The sequence below is a fragment of the Anomaloglossus baeobatrachus genome, chromosome 5 (assembly GCF_048569485.1).
Source record: "Anomaloglossus baeobatrachus isolate aAnoBae1 chromosome 5, aAnoBae1.hap1, whole genome shotgun sequence".
Taxonomy (NCBI): domain Eukaryota; kingdom Metazoa; phylum Chordata; class Amphibia; order Anura; family Aromobatidae; genus Anomaloglossus; species Anomaloglossus baeobatrachus.
The window spans coordinates 25,220,182-25,231,674 of record NC_134357.1 but is presented as its reverse complement, the minus strand read 5'-3'; the positions used below and the strand labels follow the sequence as shown (position 1 = coordinate 25,231,674).

General features: G+C 46.1%; 1 protein-coding gene across 3 annotated transcripts in view; it reads left to right on the top strand.

Annotated features, from left to right (window-relative positions):
- The window catches only part of IFFO1 (intermediate filament family orphan 1), a 38,664-nt gene extending 28,812 nt beyond the window's left edge, over positions 1-9,852 (top strand). Inside the window, exons 4-9 of one of the 3 annotated variants that reach the window (XM_075348324.1) lie at positions 1,397-1,537; positions 1,969-2,135; positions 2,506-2,626; positions 6,102-6,215; positions 6,293-6,423; positions 8,840-9,852. In XM_075348324.1, coding sequence (XP_075204439.1) covers positions 1,397-1,537; positions 1,969-2,135; positions 2,506-2,626; positions 6,102-6,215; positions 6,293-6,423; positions 8,840-8,930 — 765 coding nt within the window. In that variant the 3' untranslated portion in view covers positions 8,931-9,852. Of the gene's footprint in view, positions 1-1,396; positions 1,538-1,968; positions 2,136-2,505; positions 2,627-6,101; positions 6,216-6,292; positions 6,424-8,647; positions 8,754-8,839 lie in introns of those variants that run through there. The other 2 variants (XM_075348326.1, XM_075348325.1) reach the window with 2 other exon arrangements.
- The last annotated feature ends 1,641 nt before the right edge of the window (positions 9,853-11,493 follow it).

Below are 11,493 nucleotides of genomic sequence, written 5' to 3'. Positions count from 1 at the left end.
ATCACTTGGAGGACTCTGAGACAGACTGGTTCAAGGTTCTCTGGTCTGATGAGACCAAGATCGAGATCTTTGGTGCCAACCACACACGTGACGTTTGGAGACTGGATGGCACTGCATACGACCCAAAGAATACCATCCCTACAGTCAAGCATGGTGGTGGCAGCATCATGCTGTGGAGCTGTTTCTCAGCCAAGGGGTCTGGCCATCTGGTCCGCATCCATGGAAGATGGATAGCACGGCCTACCTGGAGATTTTGGCCAAGAACCTCCGCTCCTCCATCAAGGATCTTAAGATGGGTCGTCATTTCATCTTCCAACAAGACAACGACCCAAAGCACACAGCCAAGAAAACCAAGGCCTGGTTCAAGAGGGAAAAAATCAAGGTGTTGCAGTGGCCTAGTCAGTCTCCTGACCTTAACCCAATTGAAAACTTGTGGAAGGAGCTCAAGATTAAAGTCCACATGAGACACCCAAAGAACCTAGATAACTTGGAGAAGATCTGCATGGAGGAGTGGGCCAAGATAACTCCAGAGACCTGTGCCGGCCTGATCAGGTCTTATAAAAGACGATTATTAGCTGTAATTGCAAACAAGGGTTATTCCACAAAATATTAAACCTAGGGGTTGAATAATAATTGACCCACACTTTTATGTTGAAAATTTATTAAAATTTAACTGGAGCAACATAACTTGTTGGTTTGTAAGATTTATGCATCTGTTTAATAAATCCTGCTCTTGTTTGAAGTTTGCAGGCTCTAACTTATTTGCATCTTATCAAACCTGCTAAATCTGCAGGGGGTTGAATACTACTTGTAGGCACTGTGTATATATATATATATATATGTATAATATATATATGGCACCATTGAGATATACATATATCAGAACCCATCTCTCATTTTCTAATGTGCTGTTCCATATATATATATATATATATATATATATATATATATATATATATTTACATCAGTCACACATGTAAAATGTCATATGTGTATTTTCTTTATAATTTTATATATTTTTTAATTTTAAATATATTCCTGTTCCTTGCCTGTATAAACATTTTTTTTATGGAAACTGTCAGTAAGTAGGCAAACTGCTGCTTTCTGATGGAGCTTATTATTGCTATGCTATGGAAATATCAGCGACAATCAAATTTACCCAACAACCATTAATACTTCAAAATCTGATATTTACCATCACACGATTATCTCACCCGTCTTACCATATCATGGGACGATTATTGAAGGAATTAAGACTCGCAGCATAAACTGATGACATGTAAGAGATTTGTCAGCAGCACCTTGCTGACAGTTTCCTAGAGTTATGGAGATTTGACAAACACCCAAACAATAATTCTGTATAAATGAATACAAATATTTTCCATCCTGGGCCTAGAACCTGTCGGACCTAGACACCAAGATCCAGGAGAAGGCCATGCGAGTCGATATGGACATCTGCCGGCGCATCGATATTACCGCCAAACTGTGCGACGTGGCTCAACAGCGCAGCTGCGAGGATATGATCAACATGCTGCAGGTCAGAAAAAGAGGATTTTTGGTACTCACTGTAAAATGCCTTAATTGGGGTACACAGGCATCCATGGGACACAAAAATATGTTGAGTGATCGAGAAAGACTGTATAAATGTCCTTAATTGGGTCAAAGCAATTAAATATTATGAGAAAAATTGTAAACTATAAGGTCATCAATACCTGATTTGATGAGCTTCTGTGGATAAAACATACATTTATATTGCCACAAGGGAAATCTCATGAAAAGACTGCTGGCAGCTGCCACTAGGGGGAGCTCATGTATGTGTATATTGCTCTCATTGACTTCCTAGGGAGCGTTATAAATCTGTATCCAGTGAGCTCCCCCTAGTGGCAGCTGCAGGAAACAAGAATTCTATTATTTGCCTTTATGGAAATTCTAAAATTTTATATCCCTTGTCTTCTTCCATTTCCCCAGACTGTCCACCTCTCTCCTATGAAGGTTTTGGGAAGAAGAAAAGAGCGGAAACCTGCCGGCGACGATGATTCGTCTGTGTGCGACAGCGAGAGCGCGAGAGGCGGCGAGGAAGACGAGAGTACAGCGCTGAGCATCAACGAAGAGATGCAGAAGATGCTCAACCAGCTGTACGACCTTCACTACCGTATTACCATTACACAGGGTGTTACTATAAAACCGCAGCTCTCCAAAAGCTGCAAAACTACAACTCCCAGCATCCATGGCGTTACTCAGGGTTCAATGGGACTTGTAGTTTTGCAACTGTGGAGAGCTAGAGGTTTTGCAATTGCATTTAGTGATGTCACCAGTCAGGGGGGCGCTATTACATTAGCTCTACTGAGCGAATCTGCCACTTGGAGTGGTGGAAAACGGTACTGCAAGTGCAAAGCAACTAAGACATTTCAGAAGAAACAAGTAACAGAAAAGACAGATGTAACCTATGTATAATGTGTGAGCATTTCTTGGTTAATACCTATACCCATGGCCCTCCTTCTGCAGGCGTGACTATGATTTCGAGGATGACTGCGACAGTCTTGCTTGGGAAGAGACAGAAGAAACTTTGCTCTTATGGGAGGACTTCTCTGGGTACGCAATGTCTGGTGTCGACAACCAAGGAGAGGTAATCCTTCATGTTTCCAGTAGGGGGCAGAATAACTTAAGATGTTCACATAATTACACCAATTTTTGCAGAATTTTGCAGAATTTTTGATTTTCACAACCAGAAATTCCCCTCCCCTAAAAAAGTGCCGTGCAAAGTAAAAAGCTTCCAAAAATTGGAGTGTCAATATTTTATCTTTATTAAATAATAAAATGCAAAAGTGAATGAACAAAAGAGAAACGTAAGTCCCCTTAGTATTCGGTGACCTCCCGTCTCCTCCGTCCTCAGTATACAGTGACCGCCTGTTACGGGGGGACCGGCAGATTAGGACCAGGGGGTATATATCCTAATCGCCAGTCGGGGCCCACCGTGCTCCAGATGACAAAGGAGCTGCTGGCACCTGAGGGTTAGGCGGAGACTATAGAGCTGGATGGCTCTGAGATAACCCAGGAACTCTGGGAACCGGTCACGTGTGTTGGGACATGTCAGACCAGACGACAACCCGATTAGCGTTTTGGTGCACCTAGCGCTACACCAACCACGTGTGCAGGAAACACGTCAGGCCGGGTGGTAACCAGGTAGCGTTGACCGGAAGACCGCCACGAAAGCGCCCTGTCGGCCACGTGTGTAGGACACGTCAGGCCGAGCGGTCCTCTGATTAGCGTTTCTGGCCACCTCTCGACTGGCCACGTGTGTGTAGGACACGTCAGGCCAGATGGGTACACCAGTAGCGTTGACCGGGAAGCCGAGGAAAATAAGGAACACCCTGTTAACTCCACAGGGATCCTGGAGTACGCTGTCTGTGCGCGTAGGGGGCACAACCGAACAGGTGGCGCAGCAGGTGCGTTGTCCGTGTGCGTAGGGGACACAATCGGACAGGTGGCGCAGCAGGTGCGTTGTCCGTGTGCGTAGGGGGCACAATCAGACAGGTGGCGCAGCAAGTGCGTTGTCCGTGTGCGTAGGGGGCACAATCGGACAGGAAGCACAGCAGCCGCAGCCCAGTTAACGCCACTGGGCTGCTGTAGCAAGACTGGAACGGCAGGAGGGAAGCACGGCGCCTGACCCGGATGTGCCGAGCCACGAATCTTGGCGTGACAGGCACCGTTCGCCTAACCCTACCTACTGCTTCCCAACATAGGCTTATGCCGCAATGAGGCTCTAACATGGAGGTGTGCTCTGACTGAGCAAAAGTGAAGACTGCGCACCTCCATGTTGTCTCCAGCCCCTTTTATAACCTGGGTCCGCCCCAAACCCAAGGTCCAATAGCAGAGTGCCATGTCATCAGTGACGTCACATGCGACCTATCCGGAACCGCCACGTCATTGATGACCTCATGGCAGCCACGCCCCAAACACTTCACCAGTCATCGTCTGACGACCAATACTGAGGTGCCAGATCATAGGGGTGGGCCTCTGCGAGCCAGTCCGGAGTTGCCACGTCATCAGGACACCTGACACCCTCTGCCCTATCAGGGCCTGCCACCTCACGGACATGCTCAGTGAGGTCCTTACCGGACCTAGCCTCTGATGCACTAAGTGCCTGAGCATGCTCAGTAGCCTGAGCCACAGGCTTAGAAAGCAGACTATCAGTTTGAGCATGCTCAGTAGGCACATCCCAGAACTTAGACAAAGCACGAAGTCCAAGTACCTGTGCAAAGAGGCTGTTAGGGTTAATTGTGGGAGCATGCTCAGTAGCCTTAACTGAGGACTTAGTCTCAGACATAACACAAACAGGCTGAGCATGCTCACTAGGCAAAACACCGGGCTTAAACTCTGGCTGGGGTAAATCGGCGCACGCATGCGCACTAGCCGCCTCTCCACACTTAGACGTAGTGGAAGGAACAGCCAACTGGACGACCCGAGGCACGGCCAAGAACGGCAGCCGGCGCCTGGGCGCAACAGGAACCGCAGCAGGCTGCTTGCGGCTATGGCGGCGCCGGTTCGTAACACCGCCCGTCTCCTCCATCCTCAGTATACAGTGACCTCCCGTCTCCTCCGTCCTCAGTATTCGGTGACCTCCCGTCTCCTTCGTCCTCAGTATTCGGTGACCTCCCGTCTCCTCCGTCCTCAGTATTCGGTGACCTCCCGTCTCCTCCGTCCTCAGTATACAGTGACCGCCAGTCTCCTCCATCCTCAGTATTCGGTGACCTCCCGTCTCCTCCGTCCTCAGTATTCGGTGACCTCCCGTCTCCTCCGTCCTCAGTATTCGGTGACCTCCCGTCTCCTCCGTCCTCAGTATTCGGTGACCTCCTGTCTCCTCCGTCCTCAGTATTCGGTGACCGCCAGTCTCCTCCATCCTCAGTATTTGGTGACCTCCCGTCTCCTCCGTCCTCAGTATACAGTGACCACCCGTCTCCTCCGTCCTCAGTATACAGTGACCGCCCGTCTCCTCCGTCCTCAGTATACAGTGACCTCCCGTCTCCTCTGTCCTCAGTATTCGGTGACCTCCCGTCTCCTCCGTCCTCAGTATACAGTGACCTCCCGTCTCCTCTGTCCTCAGTATTCGGTGACCTCCCGTCTCCTCCATCCTCAGTATTCGGTGAATGCCCGTCTCCTCCAACCTCAGTATTTGGTGACCTCTCATCTCCTCAGACCTCAGTATTCGGTGACCTCCCGTCTCCTCCGACCTAGGTATTCGGTGACCGCCTGTCTCCTTTGTCCTCAGTATTCGGTGACTGCCTGTCACCTCCATCCTCCGTATTCGGTGACCGACTGTCCTGTAGACCCCAATTATTCTACCACTATCCAGCCTTTCAGGAATACTTTGCTTTTGTTATTTCACAGTTTCACTCATCAGTCCAAAGAACCTGCTGCCATTTTTCTGAACCCCAGTTCTTATTGTTTTGTATATAGTTGAGTCCCTTGCACTTATTTCCATGTTGAAGGTTTGGTTTTTGGCCACAATTCTTCCATGAAGACCAATTCTGGTCAGACTTCTACCAACAATAGATGGGTGTAGCTGGTCCCACTGGTTGCCGCCAGCTCTGAGCTGATGGCACTGCTGGACATCTTCCGATTTAGGAGGGAATTAAGCATAATGAGTCTTTCATCTTCTGCACTTGTCTTTGCCAACCACTGTGTTCGGTCCTCCATGTTGCTCATTTCTTGGTTCTTCTTAAAAGAACTTGAACAGCATGAATTGGAAGTCTTTGCCTGGGAGACACCTTGCTGATGCAGTATAACTACCTTGTGTCTTGTTCCTGTGTTCAATTTTGTCATAGTGTATGATCTGTGAGATGGAGCTGTCTTCCATAACTGCAACTTGGTAGCAGAGTTTGGCTGTTCCTCAGGTTCCGCAATACCAGACCCAGCCTCATGCACAAGGGTGGCGCTATTTCTGGAAACTAAGTCAAGTGTTAGGCCAACATCTACACTTATGAAACCCTCTAAGATGTGGGCACTTGTTACCATCTATGGAAAATTCAGGAACATGTCACCTGGCATATGAGACCATTTTTGGAGACAGATGGGTAAGTGCGATCTTCTAACTCATGCAGGTTTCTTCTCTTCGTCAGACCCAGGACGACAGTCTAGAAGAGGTCATAAAGGACACGGAGTCGCTCTTCAAGAGTCGGGAGAAGGAATATCAGGAGACCATAGACCAGATAGAGGTAAGATGGGTGGAGAATCTCAGAGGGTGACCTGGGGGTGGTTATAAGACATAGATTAAGCTCGCCTTCTTTTCCAGCTGGAATTGGCGACGGCTAAAGACGACATGACCCGGCACCTTCATGAATATATGGAAATGTGCAGCATGAAGAGAGGACTGGATGTACAGATGGAGACATGTCGGAGATTAATCACACAGTCAGAAGAGAGGTGAGGGCGATACTTAAATAATAATAATCAAAAAATAACTTTAAAAACCAGAAGAGGTTAATAAAAAGGGATTGGTGTCTTTTTTTAAAAATATTAATTTTTATTCAAAAAAGATTTTTTTTTAAAAAAAAATTACATATAATACATGTTCAGAAAAATATATATGGGACAGGATCAAAACCCAAGGTAATGCAGCAACAGTAAAACAGATAATATAAATACTCAGTGTGTTGACCAAAAACCAAAAAATGTAAAAATCCATAAATATATATAGCATATAACTAAATAATAAAGTGCAAAGTGCTTTTTTTTTTTTTTTAAAAAAAAAAAAAAAATGCAGCTATATATAATATGTATGGAAAGAAGGTATCATGCAAACTAGCATATTAGAATAAAGTGCCTGTGAAGTGCAAAAAAGTGTTGCTAGATTCAAAATACCTTAACAATGGTCAAGAATATTCTGTGTACCGCTATGTACCGACGCGCGTTTCAAGTGTTGTTTTCTTCAGGGGATCCCGCCAACATATTCCGCAGCGCTTTACAATTCAGAGGGGACATGTACAGACAATATAAGACAATACAAAATAACAAAATTAAGATACCAGGAGGAGTGAGGGCCCTGTTCGTAAGCTACAGTCTATGAGGGAATAGGGGAGGCACAAAAGGTGAATGGGGGGAGAAAAGCTTGTTATATATGGTCCAGCCATCGATTTAATAGGGGATTCAAAACCAGCTGCATAAACCCGTCATCGGCCAGAATTTATACAGGTACAGGGGACAAGAATTGGAAGTACATTTTTTTTTATGAAGGGCAGAAAGGGACTAGATTAGATCAGGGCAGTGAGGTGATAGGCTAGTCTAAAGAAATGGGTCCATTTTCCCCTTCCCCCAGGAGTTGGGGACTAGACTCCTACAAGCCTGTGCGTCACAGAGAGGAAGCGTCCTTATGATCACAACGTCATTAGTGATCCCCGAGATAACAAGTCAGGAGAGCAACCTGCACTAACCGAGAAATCAGCTCCTTTCCTCATTTATGAGCCACTTCTTCCCCTTCCTCGGTCTCCTAATCTATACATTCAGTGAGAAAGACTGATAAAATCCATCCTACTCAAAACAAAAAGAACAACCAGCTCACTGAGGGATCAGATTACAGCTTCTTATTAAAGATTACTAGTATGGCAGAAGAGAAGAAAGGGACAGACACAGAACAGTACTGCAGCTTTCTAGTAAGTGTTAATGCTGGATTAACAGCTATACTGCTCAGTACCGATGTACAACGTTCCTCATTCGGCAGCTTTCTAGTAAGTGTAATATATTGCACCAGGTCTGTATTCACAGTTACACTGCTCAGCACTGCTGTATAAGGTCCCTCATTATACAACTTTCTAGTAAGTGTATTATATTGCACCAGGGCTTTATTCACAGCTACACTGCTCAGTACTGTTGTATAAGGTCCCTCATTCAGCAGCTTTCTAGTAAGTGTATTATATTTCACCAGGTATGTATTCACAGCTACACTGCTCAGTACTGCTATATAAGGTCCCTCATTATGCAACTTTCTAGTAAGTGTGTTATATTGCACCAGGGCTGTATTCACAGCTATACTGCTCAGTACCGCTGTACATTGTACTTCATGCTGCGGCTTGTTAGTTAGTCACAGCGATAGTGCTCGGTACTGTTGTATAATATCCACTTTGCTGCAGTTGATTTCTGGTAAGCGTTTATCTCACCTCATTGCTGGATTCACAGCAACACTGTTCAGTAGTGCTGTATATTGTACTCAATGCTGCTGCAGCTTTTCAGTAAGTGTTTTATCTCATCCCCGGAACTTAATTCACAGCTTCACTGCTCAGTACTGCTGTACAATGACCTCTATGATGTTGCAGCTTTCTAATAAGTGTGTATCTCACCCCAGAGCTTTCCGTCACAGCTACACTGCTCAGTACTATTGTATAATGCCCTTCATACTGATGTTACCTAAAGACAGGAGAGCATGAATACCTTATGTCTTCTGTGTACTGAATTTAGGAAAACGTCATATCAGTTACTTTCCACCCACTTGCTCAGAGGCAACTAAAATTTGTAATATGAAGAGGGACAAAACGGTGAAACATGCAGGATAGAAGGAATTGCCCAAAATATGGTTATTCCTCACAGACACAGCTTGTCCTGAACAGTCCTACCTGGAGCACTGTAATTATTTATTATGTATACTCTTCCTCAGGTCTCCTCCCCCCAGTAGTGAACCCACTTGCTCAGAGGCAACTGAAATTTGTAATATGAAGAGGGACAAAACGATGAAACATGCAGGATAGATGGAATTGCCCAAAATATGGTTATTCCTCACAGACACAGCTTGTTCTGAACAGTCCTACCTGGAGCACTGTAATTATATATTATGTACACTCTTCCTCAGGTCTCCTCCCCCCAGTAGTGAATCCGTCTGCAACGAAGACCCTGAAGACTCAGATCGTGACGCTGCATCTTCAGACAGCTCGGCCAGATGATATATGACCTGCCTGTCGTCCCACACCTGCCACCACTGCCTCGGGAAATAGGACTCTGGATGTATATATGTTACCTAACTGGCTTCGTACATAAGGGGGCGAAATCCTACAAAATGCTAGTCAGACTCTGGGTGTACAAGGGGTGCAATACTGGTAACACCCCATGTTTTGGGGGCGCAATGCTGCGGGGTCTATATATAGGTGTGATGCTTTATCCGACGCTGGTGGAGTGTAGCTGCTATACAGTCTGTAGATAGCGTCTCTATAGGAGTACTAGGCATGAATTTTCTATAGTCTCCAGGGATGCATACTGGGAATGTACAGGTGATTATAAGTCGCCGTCCTATGCCTGAAGGCAGAATGTATATAGTAGACTGATGTTGGGAACATATAGAAGTGCAATGCACTCCAGGTCTACATATAGCGTAACATTTCTATAGAAACCATAGAGTCTTTGGTAAACCCTGTGGCCATCTCATGTATATATTATATGCTGTGATCAGGGCTCACTATATAAGGAGGAGGGTTTTATAGGCTTTATGGGACCCATCGTAAATGTGTACAAATGTAATGTACATTCAGCATGTGTATATAGATCCACTATATATACAGTCACAGAGCTCTCTATATAAATTCTGTACATAATCATCGCTATAAATACAGATCTATATCGTAAGAAAGTCTTGACGGATCACTATTTTCTAAAAAAAAGAATCTATATTATAAGGCCATAGCCCCTCTGGAAGGGCAATGTAAGATATAGAGTCAGATATATGGACCCCGGGATACAGATATAGGACAATGGATGAGTGATGACGAGTGATGAGGTTAGGGCCGGGTACTAACATGTGATAACGAGGTAATGAGACGATGTATGAGGAGCGTCATGTGTGTACACGGATGAATAAAAGATGTAATACAATCCAGTGTGTTCATTTCTTTCATGGTGGTCACCCGGGAAGTCGGGGTAAATGTTTCTTGGCTTCTTTAGAGAACTGAAGATTTCCAAAGGGTCAAATTAAACGGTGCAAAACCTATTTTTACAGATGGTCCATTCATTTATGTGCTACATGACACCACTGCTACCGCCATAAAAACAAACCTATTGGTCTCCATCTGACTCCTGTGTCCTCCCATACTGCTTTCTTCAAAATCCTCTGTCTTCCTTCAATTTTCCCAATTCTCTCAGACTCCTCTTTCCCACATCAAGCTCCTGTGTCCTCCAGACTCCTTTATCCTCTTCCAATGTCCTCTGTCCTCCTTCAGACTCCATTGTCCTCTTCCAGTATCCTCTGTCCTCCTTCAGACTCCTATATCCTCTTCCAGTATCTTCTGTCCTCCTTCAGACTCCATTGTCCTCTTCCAGTATCCTCTGCCCTCCTCCAGACTCTATTGTCCTCTTCCAGTATTCTCTGCCCTCCTCCAGACTCCATTGTCCTCTTCTAGTATAATTGTCCTCCTCCAGACTCCATTGTCCTCTTCCAGTATCCTCTGCCCTCCTCCAGACTCTATTGTCTTCATCTAGTATCCTCTGTCCTCCTCCAGACGCCATTGTCCTCTTCCAGTAGACTCTGTCCTCCTCCAGACTCCATTATCCACTTCCAGTATCCTCTGTCCTCCTCCAGACTCCATTGTTCTGTGTCAGTATACTCTACCCTCCTCCAGACTCCATTGTCCTCTTCCAGTATCCTCTGTCCTCCTCCAGACTCCATTGTTCTCTTCCAGTATCCTCTGCCTCCACCAGACTCATTTGTCCTGTTCCAGTATCCTCTGTTCTCCACCAGACTCCATTGTCCTCTTCCAGTATCCTCTGCCCTCCTCCAGACTCCTTTGTCCTCTTCCAGTATCCTCTGTCCTCCTCCAGACTCCATTGTCCTCTTCCAGTATCCTCTGCCCTCCTCCAGACTCCTTTGTCCTCTTCCAGTATCCTCTGTCCTCCTCCAGACTCCATTGTTCTGTGTCAGTATACTCTACCCTCCTCCAGACTCCATTGTCCTCTTCCAGTATCCTCTGCCCTCCTCCAGACTCCTTTGTCCTCTTCCAGTATCCTCTGCCCTCCTCCAGACTCCATTGTTCTCTTCCAGTATCCTCTGTCCTCCACCATACTTTCTGTCCTCCCAATTACTCTGTCTCCTGCGGGCTCCTCTGTTCTACTGCGGGCTCCTCTGTTCTACTGCGGGCTCCTCTGTTCTACTGCGGGCTCCTCTGTTCTACTGCGGGCTCCTCTGTTCTACACTGCAGGCTCCTCTGTTCTACACTGCAGGCTCCTCTGTTCTACACTGCAGGCTCCTCTGTTCTACACTGCAGGCTCCTCTGTTCTACACTGCAGGCTCCTCTGTTCTACACTGCAGGCTCCTCTGTTCTACACTGCAGGCTCCTCTGTTCTACACTGCAGGCTCCTCTGTTCTACACTGCAGGCTCCTCTGTTCTACACTGCAGGCTCCTCTGTTCTACACTGCAGGCTCCTCTGTTCTACACTGCAGGCTCCTCTGTTCTACACTGCAGGCTCCTCTGTTCTACACTGCAGGCTCCTCTGTTCTACACTGCAGGCTCCTCTGTTCTA